Source organism: Amaranthus tricolor, chromosome 11 (assembly GCF_026212465.1).
Source record: "Amaranthus tricolor cultivar Red isolate AtriRed21 chromosome 11, ASM2621246v1, whole genome shotgun sequence".
Taxonomy (NCBI): Eukaryota; Viridiplantae; Streptophyta; class Magnoliopsida; order Caryophyllales; family Amaranthaceae; genus Amaranthus; species Amaranthus tricolor.
Window position 1 is genome coordinate 19,863,272 of NC_080057.1, and position 21,484 is coordinate 19,884,755.

At 32.7% G+C, this 21,484-nt stretch overlaps 1 protein-coding gene across 1 annotated transcript in view; it reads right to left on the reverse strand.

The window, feature by feature from the left end:
* Nucleotides 1-12,629, reverse strand: part of LOC130827139 (callose synthase 10) — a 59,866-nt gene extending 47,237 nt beyond the window's left edge. The window contains exons 1-4 of the mRNA XM_057692777.1: nt 12,128-12,629; nt 4,092-4,189; nt 2,831-2,994; nt 716-824 (exon numbers count right to left, since the gene is read on the reverse strand). Of these exons, the coding sequence (XP_057548760.1) occupies nt 716-824; nt 2,831-2,994; nt 4,092-4,189; nt 12,128-12,341 (585 nt within the window). The 5' untranslated portion in view covers nt 12,342-12,629. The remainder of the gene's footprint in view (nt 1-715; nt 825-2,830; nt 2,995-4,091; nt 4,190-12,127) is intronic.
* Nucleotides 12,630-21,484: the final 8,855 nt, after the last annotated feature.

Sequence of the window (21,484 nt, forward strand, 5' to 3'; positions counted from 1 at the left end):
AGTAAAAATAGCGTGCTTCTTCTTAAATGGTGTGTTGTCGTGTTAGTGCTCCACATTTGTACCCCTGTCATGTCGACACAAGTACGGCATAGTACCCAAGCGTGTTTGGGAAACATATGTAATAATGTAGGCATTGCACTAAGATATATTACTTAAGAGCCATGTTATCCAACTCATCATAATAATATACTCTCCTATTCACAATAATTGTCCTGATTTTTGTATTGCTATGTATACAATCAAATGCCCAAAAGCCTCGTACATCAATCTTATCACCATACATCCAATGCAACAAAGACCTAATCCTATTGATTATTTCTCTCAATACACCAAATGCACTATTCTATTAAAAACTATCCCCACTGACCATAGTGTAAAAACAAGATCGCATCGCATCGGTCACGTTGTAAATGTTTTCAAATAAACGTATCAATAATTCTCGCATTGAAAAGGTATAAAAAATCAGGTTTTAGGCCGTATCAAGGGATATCTTATGGTTTCGACCGATATTTAAACGTTACGATAACTGCATCACTCCTGTTACTGCATCACCGTCCATTGCTGCACCGTCATTTTTACACTATGCCACACACACTACGCTTTTCTTTGTATGAAAATAGATCAGGTAAGACAAACATCATACAGCCGAGGAACTAAAAGTAAAAATAGAAGCTAGAAAAAAACACATCAACCCCAACAAATAAGCAAATCATACTTCCTCCATAATTAATCTTCCCACTTGAGGGGCTGCATCCTTGCTCAATTCCTTCATCACCTCAACCAGAGCCCTCAACGTAGCAAATACCTTTCTCATTCTCACCAATCTGAAACAACAGAAAATCAAAGTTTGGAATATTATCATACAAATACTAGAAAAAGAAAATGTAATAAACTCATGATTGATTAGTGATAGGAACTACAAATACTTCTATAATATAAGCATAGAGATATGAAATTATCAAGCATAATATAGTACATTACTTATCGAGATCAGATATGTACCCCATCACATCCACCTAAGGTAGTTGGTGCTTAGGTTCTTTAATTAATCACAAGTTTTACATGAGGATGAGATACTTGACACTTCAAAAGGACATGATCATTTGTACATTTGGATGTGACCAAAACAAGGAAAATCTAATGCTTCCCACTTCTATGAGCATATAAAGTAAGTAAATACCCTTCTCCGCATATCATAATATTGGAGTGTCCTCATATCCCAAATTAATTTTCCAAGTCAACCTCTAAATGAAAAAAAATATCAATTCAGTTATTGCATTCAAAGCTGAGCATCACAATCAAAATCATACGATCTCACTTGTTACTGACTTTGTGATTAATGTGTTATATGATTCAAGGAGGTTGTAGCACTCTCAAGAGATGACCCAACAATCTTTTGAGACATATTTAGTGCATTATATATATATAGGGGCAGGATCAGGTGAAAACCACTAAAATGGTGAAAACTGAAAACCAAATTAAAATTTACATATTAAGGCAAAAGGTGTACATACTATCTAATAGAGTGTACATATTTTTGTAAAGGAAAATTTTCATATTATTTATAAAAATGCCATCTGAATATGTACACCTTTATGGGTGTATATACATCTTTTATCAAATGTCCAATTATTTACAAAATTACCACCGGAATATGTACACCATTTAAGCTGTTATGTACACCTGTTATCAATTTTGACCGCTTTAATTGGTTTTTACATGATCCAAATCATATATATATATATATATATATATATATATGGTCAGGATCAAGTGAAAACCATTAAAGTAGAGAAAACTAAAAACCAAACTGAGATATACATATTGTGGCAAAAGGTGTACAAACTATCTTATAGGGTGTATATATTTTTGTAAAGGAGAAAGTTTATAATATATACAAAACTTCCATCTGAATATGTACACCTTTTAAGCATGTATGTACACCTTTTAGCACATACCTAATTAATTACAAAATTGCCACCAAAATATGTATACCATTTAGCTTTTAGGTAATCAATAGAGTAGTTGGTTTCTGTACAACATGAGTTGATTAGAACAGCTTATTGAAGCAAATCAGCTGTTTTGCTACCCGCTAGGAAACCCAGTGTTTTCAATCAGTGGGTTGCTTAATTCTTTCATACTCCCAAGGTTACCCACTCATTAAGCCATTAAGTTGGGACTTTAGTACTTATTATTTCCAATTTCTAGAAAATCTGTGTAAGTTATTACCCTTCATTTTTTTTTCCTTAATCATTTGTTATTTAGAATTTTTTGTAATTTATGTTTGGATATATGTATTTATTTTTAAATATTTATGCATTCTTTATTTATTTTCAATTACTAATTTAATTTTGTAAAAAGATTAAAATTAATATTTTAAAATTACAATACTTCATACTAATTATCATAAATAAATCATGACAAAAAGTTTACTGAAAATGTATACGGGTAACTAATTAATATTTTATTAATAATTTATAAAAAAAAGATAAATAAACAAATACTCCAATAAACTTATCATTAACTTTTTCATGTCCATATATGTCTTTTTATGCAAATAAGTTTTCAACAATCAGCTAAATTTTACCACTCTTAAATTAACCAGCTAATAAAATCAGTTGATCAAATAAGCTCATTAAATAATCTAGTCAAATCAGCTCTTTTAATCAGCTACCAGCTATCAGCTAATTGCCAAACACCCCCAATATATTAAACACATCATGCTATCATCAAAAACAACTATAAATGGAGCCAATTAGCAAAATTGATGGATAGAAATCAACCAAATAGATTTATAAATTGTGATAAACAAGAGTGAATTCGCATTTACTGTTCAAAATTGGTACTAAAGACTCCAGATTCCCGCCATTTTTGCTCTTCATGTTGAATGTCACCCACATTGTGTCTCTGTTTGTATTGACGATAAAACTCCCATAAGCGTTCAACATCACCGCTACGGTCTATTTGAGCTCCATCCCTTTTAGCAAGTTTTTGCTACAGAAACAAATACTTTCCATTATTCAAAAAAATAACTGAAAAAGAAAACAAGTAGTATACTCATGCAGTACAGCATTGCCCTCTAATTTTTTAATCACAATAAAACCGCTACCTCATTTTAGTTTTTAGTTTTATAAACTGAAAGTCTAGCAACAGATTTCAGTATTAGTTTTTTTGACTTTCCAAGACAAACAAAAACACAAAAAAAAAAAAAAAAAAAAAAAAAAAAAAAAAAAGACTTTACCAGTGTATTAGTTTAAAACAAGAGTCGATTAAAACAGGCTACAAAGTTAAAGCAATCAAAAGAATCTGTGTAATGCCTATAACAGAAACCGAAAAAACTTGAATAATCAAAGTCATGCAAAGTTCTTAATTCCTCCCTTCCATGTACAAGATTTATATACAAACAGCAGGACACAATCTTCGTGTCAATTTGAGGTGTACAAGAACAATTTCAAACCCTAAAATCTGAGTCAAATTAGCAAAAGCCATTACAAATCCTAAACGCATCAAAAGTAAATAATCACATACAATCACAAATTATGCTCATGATCAACGAAGTTGCTTCATAAAAAGAGAAAGGGAATTTCAGTATAATATCAAAAACCAGCAACTCAATCAGTTGACGGTGATCAAGATGTAAAGGTGATCCAAGAGGAATAAAAAAAAGACGAGTTCAGATAGATATACTATCAAAATAAACAGCCACCTTCAACAGGAACCCACCAACATCAACATCTTCCATCGTAAACTACAATAACCTTGTCCCGTTTGCCTGTCAAGGCCCTCACTTGACTAGTCACACCACTTCAGCAAATGAGATATAGGTCATCATAGTGCAAAAAGATGGTCTCAATAAATACATTTTATGCGATGAAACAACCAAACTCGTAAAACGACATTTAGTAGTATTCACTCTTCGTTTTAATTTTGAAAAAACCACCCAAAATTGGTTTTGAAAATGGATTTACCAAATGGGTTGTGTTTTGCCTTTGTGAAATTGAAAAGAACGCAGAACCAAATTGATGCATCTTCAACATCAAGAAACCACAATATTTGAAAGTTATTTAACGATAATTAACAGAAAATAATACCTTAATTACTGACATCAAACCAGTCTTGAACTGAAGTACACCTCTGCCTTCACTGTCTGGATCCAGATTTTGTGCCATAAAATAAGCCTGCTCACACACTAGAAGGTAATCCAAAATTTATCATCAGGAAACGTAGGTTATAGACAAGACATAATTTCATATTCCTAACAGTTAGTGTCAAAATTGCACCATAAGAGATTACAAATGAATGTTTGAAGTTTGAACAGAAGTATATGCAACAAGAATGGTTTACCATCAATAGGAAATGTAGAATCATGAGTTCACCTAAGCCTGAACCTCACACATACACAACTATATGCGTAAGCCCATTGCAAAGCACTAAACTAATGCCAAGGTTGTTAAAATCGCGATACGAATCGTAAAATCGTACGATTTTACGATTCCAATTGCACCTATCGAGTTGAATTGGGGTTAAAATCAGTCCTGGGTAAAATCGCTGGCAAAATCGTTAGAATCGATTAAAAATCGATAAAATCGTAGAATCGTAAAATCGTACCGATTATACAAAATGGGCATTTTCAGCAAAAATTCTTAAATATTATAGGTCATGCGACAATTCTCGACCTATTTGATACTTTTAAATTAGAAGAAACATCTTTTCACATCTTTTTCACATTTATTTGTCATCTTCTACAATTATTCTCATCATTTTTCTTCTTTTTCATATTTACTCAAGCTTTTAAGTCATTCTTCCCCAACCCTACATGTAAGTGATTTTTGTAATGCACTTAAATCAAAAAGTTTCTTAGTGGTAAAAATTTATCTGTGCACTTTATTTGTCTAGGTTTGTGTAGACTGCCTAGACTCTAAGTCAATTAGTCTGTTTTTTGTTAAATGATACAGAATTACAACTAAGAATTAGCTATTTTATGAATTATATTGCAAAAATATTAGATAAAAATGAATCTAAGTGTATTTTACATTGAAAATATCTCCACAATAAATACAAACAACAATTACATCTTAAACTTGCAAAATTAGTAGAATCGATCGATTTTACGATCCGATCATGAGAGCTATTTTCGATTCAAAGTAAAATCTCGATTTTAACAACCTTGGGTGCAACCATCTAAACCAGGTATGGCAGCATTACAAAGCCGTTTAATATGGGAATCAAATAAAGAACGTACTTTGCTTTTTTTTTTTCCTCATCAATCATTCCACGTTATTTCCACCTATTATATCACTCAATTTTGGATCCAACAAATACATACTAAATGTAAATCCTCTTTGAACAATAGAGGAAGGTTTAAAAATAATAATAATAACAATAATAATAACAATAATAATAATAATAATAATAATAATAATAATAAATAAATAAATAAATTTTAAAAAAGACACCAGCTTAAAGGGTCCAAAAACGTCCACCAAAAAGAGGTGTGATGTAGGCAAACCTTGCCCTACATTTCTGCAAAAAACCAGCTTAAAGGACTCGAACTCGCAATCTTTCAATTATAAAAAATAATTAAAAAAATTCCAACAATAAATATTTTAGTCCATCACAAATAGACTTAGTAGTAAGATATCATTGCACCATTTTTGCTAACTTATGGAGCTACCCACTTCAAAACATATTGCAAAAAATCGCTTTCGATCACGATTGCAATAATGGTCGCGATGACGACATAATGGAACTAATGCAGTTGTCATACCGTCGAATATCATAAGCGATATCCCATGAATCATCTTAACGAAGAGCTTTTCACGCCTTGATGCAGATGATTTGAAAACCTTTACAACTCGGCCAAAGTGATAAAATGCAACCTTTTTTGCATTACTAGGTATGATCAACTATAAAATACTCTCGTGAGTTTTCTACCAAAGGATTTGGCACAAATACGAAGAGTTAATTAATTGTAAAAAGAATAAGAGAAAAACTGATTGTGTGAATCTTATCAAAAGAAAGAATTGTGTGATAGAAGTAATGAAAAGGGTAGGAATATTTTCATAAAAAGAAAATTATAGCAAACTTAGTGGGACGGACAAACGTGAAAAATACTTCCCACAATACTTCCCAATGTTTTTAGTTGCCAAAAGGTTGAGCTTAGAAGTAACTAAAAAAGTTGAAGAAATTAGCATTTTAAGAGTTTTTCACCAAGTTCCTCATCTTTTGCCTATTGTTATAGCTAGCTACTTTCCTCAACAGCAACAAACTAACTTACCTTTGCTCTTCTTATATATTGTTTATGTCAATCAACACCATCAACATTGCTCTCACATTCTCACTTTTAGTCTCATCCAAAAATTTATTTTCTTTCTTAATCAAATTTACATATTTCTTTCATTAACTTGGTTTTTTGTCTTATTTTTCCACCATAAGTTAATAAACCCACCATATCCTCTGATAACAAAATTTCAAAAGGACAAAAGGAAATTTATCTTGGCTTAATAAATTATTAAGCTCTCAATTTAAGAAGTAAAAAAAAAAATAAAAGTGTTAAGAAAGTCTAATAATAATTTACTATACAAGTAAAATTTGAATATGATATCAACTTCCAACTATCTCACTAATGGCCATTTACCACTTGATTGGATATAAAAATTTACTTTTTCAAAAGTGAGTCGATTTGTTTTGTATCCAAGAAAATGGGACTTCATAAAAGGTGTAAGTTTCACACATCCAAATGGGCTGAATAAGCATCTCATACTTCTTTATTTAACAAGCAATATTTTTCAACAAAGAACTTCTCTTGGTTTTCCAAATCAACTAAAGAATCACCTAATACTTCCTTAAATATCCCTTCTCCGCAAAAGTTAGCCATTTTATCTCAAAATGTTTGCGATTTCTTTTTTACCACAAATTTTATAATCAAGCAAAAATGTGTTGATAGTCATAGCTTTGTGAACCAAAACAATGAAAATAACTCAACAAATTTCAATGTATAAAGAAAGACGATTGTTTTGAAACGTTGTATAAAGTACAAACAAAAAACTCTCTTATATGTATTCACAAATCATCATTGCCCATAAAACATTTGTCCACCAAAGTCATTACCATGAAAAAGGAAAACCTAAGCGACAATTATTTTCTCCAACCTCTTCACAAGTCGAAATCAACATGCTTAGCATGTAAGTGTACCAATTTGTAGCTCTCTCAGGCCCGACCCTATGAGGGGGTGAGCTAGGCCTGTGACCAGGGTCCACTTACTTTCAAAAGTGAGTAAACCTTCTGTTGCAAATCAAAGTCCACCGATATTTCAAAATCGGGAGGAAATTTTATTCATGGCTTGTTTTATCCAAAGACATCAACATCATACAAGGGCAGCTTTTGTGTGGACTATATCAAGCCATAACTCAATCTTATTTGCAATGCTAGTTCATCCTCAACAACTTTGGCATGGGCGCACCTTCCTCACACAACAAACAATCTTTCAATCCACCCTTCAAAGATAAACACTTAGTCAAGCAATGTCTTAATCAAATCTGAATTTTAATTTTTAGTTTCTAGTTAGTGTTTTATTTTATGTTTATTAAGGTAGGTCCATTTATGTTTTTAGTATTTAATTTTAATTATAAAAAAAACAAACAAAAATATGTCATTATTCTAAGTTTTTAAAGAGTCGTAAGCAAGTATGGAAGTGAACGTCAAGAAGAAAACGAAGACGAAAAACAAGTCAAAGTACGACAACAAGGAAGTTATTTTCAGCCCGTGTCAAGCCAAGCAAGGCGTGTGGAAAGCATGCGCAAAGTCATCATCTTTTAAGTCCGTCCATACTAGCTAGGTAGTTATTTATGTATGCAATAAAAGAAAATCAAAAATTTTAAGTAGTATCCTAGGTAGTTATTTTGGTTTTATGCAGTAAATTAGGAGTTATTGTCGGTTTAGTAAGTAGCTAATTACGGGACGGAAGTTACGTGAGAAGTTACTTGCAAAATGGACACATAGGAGGTAGGTACCAAGGAGTTACAACCGGCCAAAGTGGTAACTTCCACACGTCACTATGGCCGGTCATGTGCACGGTTTTTGAGTCGGTTTTCAGTTAGTTTCTTTCGTTTTTGCTTTCTTTATAAATAGTTCAGCAAATATTGTAATTTTCAATAAATGATTAATGATTAAGAAAACCCGAAACACTTTGTTTCAATTCCTCGTTGTTTGTATGATTCTTGGATTAGAGTCGTATTTGCAAATGTTCTTATACTTAGTGTATTTGGCGCATACACTTGTGTCTTAAGAGCATCATTTCTTGCTATGTGGATTCATAGTGAGTTTCGAAATCAGCCATCACTATCCTTCCCCTTGCTGTTCGAAAAATCAAGCAAAAATACAAAAAAATTAGTACCTTTCATTTGACATTCACCATCATCATTCCCTTCATTATTCTTTCTTTCGATCCTTATTTAAAGATTATAAGAACCCCTAAGTTATAGACGATCTTACAACACCTTCCAAAGCCCTAATTCCCAATCACAAACAATTGTTGAATTGCTGTATAGATTACTGAAAAGTCAGTTATTATAAGGGTCTAACAGGTCTGGGAAACGGGATTATTGAGAAACAAGAAAGCATTAATTAATTAATTAAGGTAATCATTGCATTCGGAAACTCCATTGCCCATTTTTGAGAGTTGAGAAAGGCCATTAGAGCACGATGTAATTACTTAATTCAAGTAAGACAGCATAACATTTACTGCTACGATACAAGTTACTACAAATAACAAATTACTGGGATAGAGAAACCAATTGCCCAAGTCGATTCACCAACCCACGTCAATGCAGCACCGCCGTTGGTCGTTGCTGATCACCAAAGACCAGCACACAGTGCCGCGTCGACCGTCGTCCCTCTCTAGCAAAGGTAACCGTATAACTTTTTTTATTTTCCTTCACAAATACTTGAATACAATTCTACTTTGATTTTAATTTTAATATATTATAATCAATTCATGATTATATCACTATTTAAAATTTGATTTGTAAATTAGAACCTGATAATCACAATTCACAACTTACATGAAGTAGTTTATAATTTATGAATTTGTCATGTTGGATTATTAATTTATTATGTTAGTAATTTTAATTTAGTAATTTTACTTAACAAAACTGTTGTGAGTATAAAAAAGCAACTTATACTTAAATTATTCATAATTGATACGATGATGTCTAAAAAGCTTTTACTTGGACGTAAAACCCGGAAAAAAAAAAAAAAAAAAAAAAAAAAAAGGCAACAGACATAGGAACCTTTGGACACTGTTTTTATTGATTTTGCATCAAAAAATACTCGTAGAAAAAAAAATCTTGATTTTATATTATGTTTTGATATAAATTTTTTAATGTTTATTTGGAAGCCCATAAAATAAATTTCGCCCCTGGCCCCTCAACGCTCAGGGTCGGCCTTAGCTCTTTTCATTGAGAGAGCACACAAGACTAAAAGCTCATCTCAAAAACCTTAAGAAGTGGAACAAGCACAAGTGTCCAGTAACTTCAACTACTTCCTTCTTGAGTTAAGATTAAAATCAATTTTAATCGGTACAAATCAGTTATAATTTACAACCAAAAATCAATTACAATTAGTAGAAATCATTTTCAACAAGTAAATATTAATTTCAATCAGTAAAAATTAGTTTTGATTTCAATCAGTAAAATCAGTTGAATGGTGAACTAAACAGAGCTTAATTGTACAATGCTTCGAACTATTACTTCAATATAACCAAGCATTAAAGTAAGGTTTTATAGAGTATAGTTAGTAAGGTTTTAAGCCTTGATAGATAAAAGTTTATCATATTGAAGATGTTGCAATTAATGAGACATCCTAAGAACATTATGTCAAGAAGCAGGTATACAAAACCTAGATTCAAAACAAGGGGGCAAACATAGCCCTAAAAGCACACACACTAAAAATATGAATATGATGAACTGCATCAAAGATAAACATTTACAAGGCACAAGCTATGCAAATAAAAAAGATTAAGGATAGATGGAGCCAAGGAGGACTAAATTGGCAAATAGTTAGATGAAATCGCATAAGAGACGAATCTATTGAGACTAAAAAAGAAAATGAGTTTATGTAAAGAATCTAAACAATCAAAGGTTAATGGAGGCTTCCAAATAAAAGAAATCAATCATTGGATAAGATGATACCCACTTAGGTTTGGCCATGCTTAGGGCCTAGGGGTTACTAAACCTTTTAACAATATTCAAAAGTCAGACAAAATGTCATGATATTGAGTAAAAGTATTCAAACCCATAGATTTGAGAACAAACGAGATGCACAATGCTAAACTAAACAACAAAATAATGCTTAGGAGGGATATCACGAACTTGTGCGAGTGAGTGATAGAACATTGTTTCATAAAGATGTAAGCAATTGAAAAATAATTTATGCTTATGGTGATTGAACTAATATGAAGGTTAGGTATGTAATGGAGTATCACAAGGAGAAAAACAAAATCTACACTAATTATCTTAACTCTAAAAAGGGTATGATAAGTCTTCAATAGAAATGCTATGGGTAATGGCAAAACGCCAAAATTGGATATACTTCATAAGTATATTAACATACTTAAGTACATAGAAAGTGGAAACAAATGTTTGCACATTTTGCAATTTGCAAAATTTTGAGAAGTTTCCAAACAATATTAGACTACGTTGTGGTTTCATAAAAATTTATGTACAAAAGAAATGAGTGGCAAGTTGGAATCATTAGAGAGAAGGGTTGAGAAAACAAGGCTTTAAATAGAGCCAGAGTAAAACAAAATACCTAGAATGTCACTTTGGTGATAAAGAGCCAAATGGAGATGCACATTAAGTCATTAAGAGGTCCCTCCAAATATTTTTTTCAAACTTAATTGGAATAATTAGTTGATTACGAGTGTACTTCTTAAACAAAGAGAAGCAACTCAGCTGATCGTCGTGGTGCATCAAGGTTAAAGGGCAAATTGTTTTTGTAACATGAACCATGACAAGAGTATTATTATATTGGTTAAAATCTTGGACATTTAGAAAGAAACATAACAGGGAGAATAGAGACAGACAAAAAGTGTATGCTAACATGGATACAAGAACTTGAGAATAGGATAAGAGAAGTTTGAGCAGAAAACATAAAGGATAAGATATGGCATTGGAAAATTGAATGTGTTGGTTCAAACTTGTGCAACAACACTAACTAGAGGATATGTCAAATATGACTTATAAGATCAATCTTTTTTGATGCTTACTTTCATTCCTTTTCTCAAAAGCATGTCTATCTAACAAGAAGTTTGCGTAGAAAGGAATTCTCCATGAACTATTATTACCAAAAACAACTACAAATTCTTTAAGGCCTTGCATCTCATAGAATATAGCTTCTACTAAACTGCTGCTTTTTTGAGCCGTGCAAAATAATATAAAAAAGTTCAGATGCATCCCACATCTGGCTCCAAATTTTTTTTATTTATTTTTGATAAAGAAACAAATTATCAAAAACTATAAGTGAAGAGAGATTAGGCATCAGTGAAGGTAGAAAGAACTACAATAAGAGACTTCAACCACTCTTACAAGGATCTCCTAAAGATTATTCCAAAAACAAAACATTAGCCATTGACCAAAGTGAGCATAGAAATTTGACTCTCCCCCAAACAACATCCAATGGAAGAAATTAATGAAAACTTTTTCTATTTCTCTCATCAAAATGGCCTAAAGAATGGCAAAGATGCAACATCTCTAAAGATGCTAAGGTGGCTCTCAGTTCCACTTGAATAAACCTCATTTAAAAGAAGGCTCCAATTGTCGAAGTTTCCATCCAGGCCTCTCCAACGACAGCTAAATAATTTGTTCCAAATTAAATATAGTACATTAAAATAACTTATTATCATGTGAAGTTGCATATGTAATCAGATAACATTGTAGACACCCCACCCCCAAGGTAGAAGACACTTGGTCAAGAAAATGTTATTATACCAGCAGAAACTAGCAAATAGCTTTTGCTTCAACTCCATCCTATTCTACATATACTAACTTGAAACATCAAAATCATGAAATTAACCAAATCTCTGATTAAAACTACTATAAATTATCGAGTAGAAAAGAAAGAAACGTACAAATGCGAGCCACAGTAGGATCGTCATCTTGAATCTCGTCAGCAGCTTGCAAAATAGAATCAATATTCGAAGCTCCGCCAAGCGAAGGCGGAACAGCTCCGGCGAGTCCACTAGGATGTCGCTCATGGCCACGTCCAGGACCAGTGGTTCGAAGCTGTTCTCTCCGCAGAGTAGCACGCACTAATCGTTCCCAGTTGTCTTGAACCCTCGCCATTGTTTCTCCTCCTGTCTTAAACGTTCAAAAACCCTAAGTTTTTAACGACATCAATGGAAGTGAGGAATCGAGATATGGAAGTTGTGGTTATGAAGGTTGAATTTAGGGAATTAAAAGATCTATAGAGTGAGAAACTGAAATGAGAGGGTTTAAAATGTGATTGCGAAAAGAAAACTGTTAAAGATACTCGTATTCGATGTTATTAAAGAAGCTTTTTCACAGTTTAGATTAGATTTAGATTGGAGACCGCGGGAATGGGAGCGGTTTCCTTTTTCTTCATTGTACGTTATGCGACTAGGGGTGAAGGTTAGGTTTTTTTTTTTTTTTTTGGCATATCATAAACATGAAATCAAAACAAATCAAATTTTATTTTAGTTTTTGAATTTTCAATCAAATTAAATTGAATCGCAATCCAAATCAAATTAATTAGTTTCAAACTTTTTCAGTTTAAATATCAATCTTTCAATTAAAAACAAATCAAAACTATTAATCGAATTAGATTACTAAAATTATAAAGCAAAAATATTTAAAATATTAGGAATGAAAAAAAGAAATTTTTAAATTATTGAATAAAGGTTTATTATTGTTATATGAAAGCTTACGTTGGTTTTGTTAGTATTGCCAATGAAAATCTTTTATTTGCACGTCAAGTTGCACAAGATTCACTCAATAAGTAATTTAGCTCAATGTAGAAAGTGAGCTTCTAATTTGATTCAGTTCAGAACTTTGTTTTTCGTTTTTTAGTATGGTCAAACCTAATCCAAACAAAAATATTTCGGTTTTGAAATTCCATTTCAAAATCAAACCAATTTAAAAACTCTCAACCATAGTTTTTATTCGGTTTAGATTGATTTGGTTTGCGGTTTTTATCTGAATAACTTTTGGGATAAAATTATTTTGGTGGTTATAGTCTTCTATATTTATGGATGAGATTATTTTTTGGTTGCTGAACTTTGTGTCTTCACATATCGTTGAGTTTATCAATCTCAAAATATGTCACTCATCAATATAAATTTAAAGAACAAAACCACACAGTCGGCTTAGATTCAAAGAACAGTAAAACCACATAGTCAGCTTAAGTTATATTTGAGAAAGCTTAATTTTTAGAAAATATGCTTATGTAATTGTTAATTTATTCACTTTTATTATAGTTTTAATTGCAAATACAAGGAGATTGATTAGTGGCTTATCAATAGCTTAAGGACTTGTTCTCTTCGTCTGATCTGAATTTACTAAGGTCTGATCTGATCTGATCTGGTCTGATCTGATCTGAATCTTTCTGATCTGATCTGATCTGGTCTGATGTGATCTGATCTGGTCTGGTCTGATCTGATCTGGTTTGGTCTGGTCTAATCTGATTTGATTTGGTTTCATTGAGTTTGTTATTAATAATAGTAGTTAAGGTATTATTATTATTATTATTATTATTATTATTATTATTATTATTGTTATTATTATTATTATTATTATTATTATTATTTATTATTATTATTATTATTATTATTATTATTATTATTATTATCACTATTGCTATTGTTATTATTATTATTATTATTATTATTATTATTATTATTATTATTATTATTATTATTATTATTATTTATTTTTACTATTATTATTATTATTATTATTTTTATTATTATTATTATTATTATTATTATTATTATTATTTTGATTATTATTATTTATTTTTACTATTATTATTATTATTATTTATTTTTACTATTATTATTATTATTATTATTATTATGTCTTATTATTAATATTACATACTACATAGTTTCTCCATCTAATAATAATATACATTACATTCTACAAATTAAACATCAAAAACTACGATGTTTCTGCTTCTCTTTGAATTGATGCCCAAATATCGTTGGCTATATTTAGTTGGATTCTATCCATTTCATTCTTGCGCTCTGTGTTAAACATGTTGGTATCACTTCTTGGTTCAATGCCCAAATACCTAATTAATAATAATAATAATAATAATAATAATAATAGTAATAATAATAATAATAATAATAATAATAATAATAATAATAATAATAATAATAATAATGGTATGGTTTGATCTGATCTGGTCTGATCTGGTCTGGTCTGATCTGATCTGGTCTGGTCTGGTCTGATCTGGTCTGGTCTGATCTGAAACTTTCTGATCTGATCTGAATAGTTCTGATCTGATCTGATCTGGTCTGATCTGATTCCAATAAGAATAAGTAATAAGTCAAAAAAATAAGTTGAAGAGAACACCTTCTAACTACTCTTGCAACAGCCTACTCTGTTGTAGAGGTCTAATGTTGTTACCCTAGAAGTTTACATGGGTACCATGCCAGTGTCGCCATAGCCACATCCCTTATTGGGAAAATGACTAAAATACACACTCTCATACGAGGTCATAAAAAATACCTCCACTCTAAGACTGATAATTTTTGTTTGGGTATTGCCTGCATACGAGGTCATAAAAAATACCTCCACTCTAAGACTGATAATTTTCGTCTGGGTATTGCCTGCATTCTGCCCTACATAATTAGGCTTGTAATGCGTATGATTACCTCAAATATAAAAATATATCTTCAAGAAAAACCATGAACTAAGTTATACTTATGGGAGTATTAACGTCATATCTGTTTCAAAGAAATAAAAATCAACTAGTCAAGTCAACTTTTAGTTATCAGTCGTTTGCAAAACACCCCATATAAATAATTTCTATAAAAAGTTCACTCCACGATCCCGTCCGATCATTAACCTGCAAAACAAAAATGCAAAAACAAAGACAGGCAACACTCAAAAATCAGAAAAATTAATATTTCCAGCTCCATCATGTATAATAATTAAATTTGAAAATATTTTAAGAAAATATTTGAATTGAAAACCAATTTGTACACATAAGTTAATATCACATTAGCTACTTAATTAATTAATATTCAATAATGACAATCACATTTTCTAATTATTAATTTAAGGTAACAAGAATCGTAGGTCAACGTTTTACCCTTATACCTACTTCATTAAAAAGATCGTCACTTTAAATAATTAAAGTCAACAGAGTAATCTGAATTAATCTTAATATACATATCCCTTCTATTTAGAACGCAACAAATAAAATGAAGGTCATACATCGTTTGTACCAGAGATTGCAGGAAACTAACTAATGAACTTCCAAAAAGGAAAATATAAAGAATGGATCATTTGAAGCATGAAGCAGAGTTTGCAGCAGCAAAGGATCAAGGTTAATTTGAGAGAACAAGAACGCTAATAAGTTGAGGTTTTATCCCTATACTTACTTCATCAAGGAGGTCATTAGTTGGGGTGAAAGTTGTTCGGATTAAAATCGCAAATCAAACCAATCCAAACCGAACAAGAAATATGGTTTAGAAGTTTTTAAAATTGGTTTGTTTTGGGATTGAAATTTCAAAAACGAAATATTTTGGTTTAGATTAAGTTTGAGGATATAAAAAACGAAAATCAAAATTCCGAATCAAATTAAAATAGAAGCTTACTTTTTACATTGAATTAAATTAGTTATTGACTAAATCTTATGCAACTTGACGTGCAAATAGAAGACTTTAATTGGAAATACTAAGAGAAACGGCGTAAGCAATCTTATAACAATAATAAACATTAATTCAATAATAAAAATCTTATTTTTTCATTCCCATTTTTTGCAAATATAATTTTAAATACGGATATTTCATGATATACCACTGAGTTTCTTCGAAATTCACCATATACCACACAAAATTTTCTAATTCACCATATACCATTGAGTTTACGTCCGTTAGCACAAAATACCATAAATGACACTTGCCGTTAGTGTGCCGTTTGTGGTAAATTAATAATTCATCATATACCATTTACTTTTTTTTATTTTCATCAAATACCATTTAAATCTTTTAGTCTTTAATTAGTTATTTTTAGTACAAATTAGATTTTTAATAAGTAATTAAAGTTCAAACAACAATTTTTCCCTTCAGGCCTTCCCAGACAACTACCTCCCCCCTCACCCTCCCTTCCCAAGCAGCCACCACCCTTAACCGGCCCGCCCCTCCTCCTATCCACAGCAGCCCATGCACAGTAGCCACCAGCAGCCCTTCCTTTTTCCTAAACCCTTCCATAGCAGCCCACAAACACAAACCCAGAACTCTGTTCATACCCTCCGATCTCCATCAATGGCGTCACTTCCATTAATGCCCAAAACCTACAGGTTGATGCATTAAATTTTCGGTTTGGCCAACGACTTTTGGGTTTTTCATGCACATTTTCTTCGATTCTTGTGCTACTGTTTCACTTCTTTTGCTCTCACTTCCTTCAACTAAACCATCTTTAATCTCTTTTCCTACTTCAATTTCCTTTACTATTAACTTTTCATCAAATACAAAATCAAAACATTCCAATTTAATACAATTTCCCAAACCCAAATCCCCAAAACTTCACTTAATCCACACAACTAAAGCCTAAAAATCAACAATTCAATCCCTTTCATCTTCATCATGGCTTCATGAATAACCCGTTGTTTATCACAATCAGAACTTTTATCCTTACTTTTCATGCAATTCCCACCTTCCATTTGTCTGGGTTTGATTGATTTCAAGTGATGAATAGCTGAATCATGGCTTGGTTTGTATGACACTTCTTTTGTTTATCATAATTCCATGTGGTATATTTTTTAGAAAAATGGTATTTGATGAAAATAAAAAAAAGTAAATGGTATATGGTGAATTATTAATTTACCACAAACGGCACACTAACGGCAAGTGTCATTAATGGTATTCTGTGCTAACGGACGTAAACTCAATGGTATATGGTGAATTAGAAAATTTTGTGTGGTATATGGTGAATTTCGAAGAAACTCAGTGGTATATCATGAAATATCCGTTTTAAATATTTTTACTTTACAATTTTAGTAATCTAATTCGATTTGCAATCTAAATTTGGTTTGAAAAAGTCTAAATCGATTTAATTTGGTTTGTTCGATTTGGATTGTGGCCAAATTTTGTTTGGTTTGGATTAAAAAATAAAATCCAAAATAAACTTGGTTTGATTTAGTTTTATGAAAAAAATCAAACCCCAAATCGAACTTTAAACCCTAGCCGTTACCTTCAGTAATCAAAGCCAACAGAGTAGTCTCAGGTAACCTTAGTATGCTCATCCGTTAATTTTGGATAACAAATAGAATGAGGACCAAATATAGTTTGTATAAGAGATTGAGTTCAAGAAGCTAACTTCTAAACTTCCAAAAAGGAAAATAGATCAGAATGGATCATTTGAGAATTTTTGAAATACCTAAGTTAAAAAAAAAAATTAATTAAATAAACTAAGTTTTAAAAAATTTCCAAAAGTAAGCGTGAAAATCTCAAACCTATGGTTTGGAGCTGTTCGCAGTTACTAACTGCGAATAGACCTGTTCTACAAAAACGCAGGTCAGTTTCATTTTTTCACATTTTTACCCATTTTCTCAAAACCCTAACTTCATTTGACATTCTCCCTCTAAAACCATTGATTCATTCCATCAATTCTTGCATTCCTCATTCAATTTGGCACTTCTAAATTAGTGTGGGATACTCTAGCTTGCTCAAAGGTAAATTTTTATTGTGTTTTTTGGTGTATATGTAGTTTTTTAGGGTTTTAACCAAATTTGTTTATTTTTTCAAATGTAGGTTTCTACTTGTTAAATCAAGACTATTCTTAATCATCCATAAGCATTGAAGGTAATTTTTGATTGTTTTTATAGCTTTATGTTGGATTTTGAAGTAGTCTTGTTGAATTAGTTGAATTCAATGTTGATAATATTATTAGAAATGTTGATGTTGATGTTGGTATTAGAAATATTATTTATGGACTTATTAATTGGTTTATTATTTGGATTTTATGTGTATTATATATGTATAAACTTAGTTATATTATGGATTTGAATAATTTTTACTCCAAAAAAGATTATAATCAAATGAATATAATATACTTGTATGGGCATGAGTTGATGTTGATGTTGATTTTCTTTGTATTAATGTAGAAAATGGCATCATTTCGCGTGACTATAGTATGTTTTTGGAATGGTTGTATTCGAGAAAATAGTGGCAAAGTTCATTATGTTGGGGGAAGACGTAAGTTGTTTGCTTGCAATTCGAACATGGATTTGAACCACTTTAGACGTTTTATATGTTCTAAGATTAGATTGGACCCTACTAGAAGCACCGTAAATATAAGCTTTAAATATGCCATGAGTGGAGAATTGATTGCCTTTCCTGTTGAGGATGATGAGGCTATAGATGCGATGTGGGAGCATTCAAAGTCCACCCAAATTCCCTCTTTGGAGTTATACGTAGAAGAAGTACCATTAGGGAATGTAGTTGCTTCTAATCCTACTCCTACACCTATGCCTATATTAACTCAAGAAACTGAAAATCCCGCCGTTTCTTCCGCATCTTGTGTTTTTTCTCAACCCCTACGAATCAAGTTCCAATTGATTCAATGATTAACTTATGAGAAATTGCTGAGATGGGACCTTGGGATGATGGAAATGAGAGTAATGAGTTCATTGACGATCCTTCTGAGGACGATGTGGATGTCGATGAGGATGCACTAGCAAATAACATGACCCTAGGCAACATTCCTACAATCATTCCTCCTACACCTTATGCCCTCTGTCCACCTTTAGACCAGTATGAGGAGGACAACTCATGGAGGACTTAGGCTTGTGATACCACATACACCGAAGAGGGAGAGTTTGAGAAGGGTATGATGTTTGATAGCAAGGAATCGTTGTTGGAAGCAATCAGAGTGTACTATATTCGCAGAAATGTGGAGTACAGAACGGAGACCTCGAACCAAACTGTCCTTACCTTGAAGTGCAAGCGGGGTTGTACGTGGAAGCTTAGGGCTACGTTTGATTCTTATTTATCTTCATGGCGTATTGTTACCTATAAGGGTAAGCATGGTTGTTGTGTATTGGGTAGTGGCACTGTTTCGACTGGACACATTCACCTGACATCTTTTGTCATTAACAATGTTAATAGAAATTGTGTTGCTAAAGACCCATCTATTAAGGTATCTACGGCAGATGGTTAAAGATCGTTTTGGTGTGGATGTGAATTATAAGAGAGCGTGGTGTGCAAAGCAACAAGCGTTGTTGTCCCTTTAGGGGACCTGGGAAGGTTCTTATTCACTGCTTCCACGCTTTTTAGAAGCTTTGCAAATTTTCAACCCGGGGTTAGTACTTGAGTGGCATTTTAAGGAGGATAATGACACGGGTGTATACGTGAGACCTAATATTAGGAACTTCCAACGTGTCTTTTGGGCATTTAAACCTTGCATTGAAAGATTCAATTATTGTAAACCTCTTATTGCCATTGACAGCACACACTTGTATGGTAAATATCGTCATACCTTATTGCCTGCCATTGCCCAAGATGGTGATAAGGGAATCTTTCCATTGGCCTTTGCTCTGGTAGAGAAGGGGAATATAAGTGCACGGTCTTGGTTCATGGCTTGTATTCGTAAGCATGTCACATAGAGGATGGGTTTATGCGTTATTTCTGATAGACACGCTGGTATTTTAGCAACCATGGAAGAGCCGGAGTGGCAACCACCTAATGCTTATCATAGGTTTTGCTTACGCCATTTGCTTAGTAACTTCAATCGTGCTATGGGTAATGTTCAGTTGAAGAAGTTGTTTGCTAAAACAACTGAGCAAAGACAACAAGTTAAGGTAATGAATTGTTTAAAGGTAATTGCGACTACAAAACGAGAGGCAATTTTCTGGATTGATGACGTGGGTGATATTTCTAAGTGGTCATTGTGTCATGATGGAGGTCATAGGTATGGCGTTACTAACACGAACTTAGCTGAAGTTTTCAACTATGTGATGAAGGGTGTACGTTTCTTACCTTTGACAACACTTGTTGAATTCACCTTCTATCGGGTAAATGAATATTTTGTTCAAAGACGTGAACGTGCTAGTGCATGGTTACTTGGAGGATACATGTATACAGCGCATGCGACCAGAATTATCAATAGAAACACCGAGAAGGCAAATTTCCATGATATAATCGTATTTGATTACAGGAGTGGTGTATTCGAAGTTAAGACTGGGAGGGGAACTAGAGGATCGTCTAAGGGGGGTAAGATTTAACATGTAGACTTGAATCAAATAAAGTGCACATGTAACAAACTTAAGATATACCACCTTCCTTGTTCACATATACTTGTTTGCATCAAACGACACCTCTCATATGAGAGGTTCGTTGATCCGTGCTATACTTCTCAAAGTTATGCAAGTACATACGAACATTACTTCATGCCAATGATCGATAAGAGGTCATGGCCGCAATACACGGGCTTTGAACTTAGACATGATCCCGATCAAATTCGGGGTAAAGGGAGGCCTAAGTCTAGGAGAATTGCCAACGAAATGGATGAGGGTAGACCAAAACGATCTAATTGTCGTCGTTGTGGGAGCGAAGGTCACAACACTAGAACCTGTAACTCAAGGTAATATGTTATATATATTATACTAGAATGATAATCTGTAACTCAAGGTAATATGCTATATATATTTTATATTATTACTTAATAGTAATATTAATTAAAGCTACTGCGAACACAGCACTAGAGCAGATGGATCCAGCAGCTCCAGGACCCCTATATCCTAGTGTCTTGACCATGCAGCATCAGCACAGGAGTACTCCTCTTTGGGATGCCCAGGTTAGGTGTACGATAGTTATGATTTACATTTTACTTAATGATAACATACAAGTAATTTACCTTTTCAATGTTCATAGGTGTCTGATGCGGAAACGCTGGGCACTAGGCATCCAGATTCTGTTCCATGGGGGATCGATGATAGGATCATCCCATACTTAGAGCTAACGAGGTTATACGACTTTCACCTCGTTGCATACGACAGAGTTGACCGTGCCATTATCACAGCACTGGTCGAGAGATGGCGTCAGGAGACGCATACATTTCATCTCCCTCTAGGTGAGGCTACCATCACATTGCTTGATGTAGCCTTACTAACGCGGCTTCCCATAGAGGGACATGCCGTGTATACAGGCAGACGCCAGCTATTAGGCTGGCGTGACATGGTGCATCGCATATTGGGAGAGCGCCATCCACCGGAAGTGTTCAGGGGGAGCGGTTTG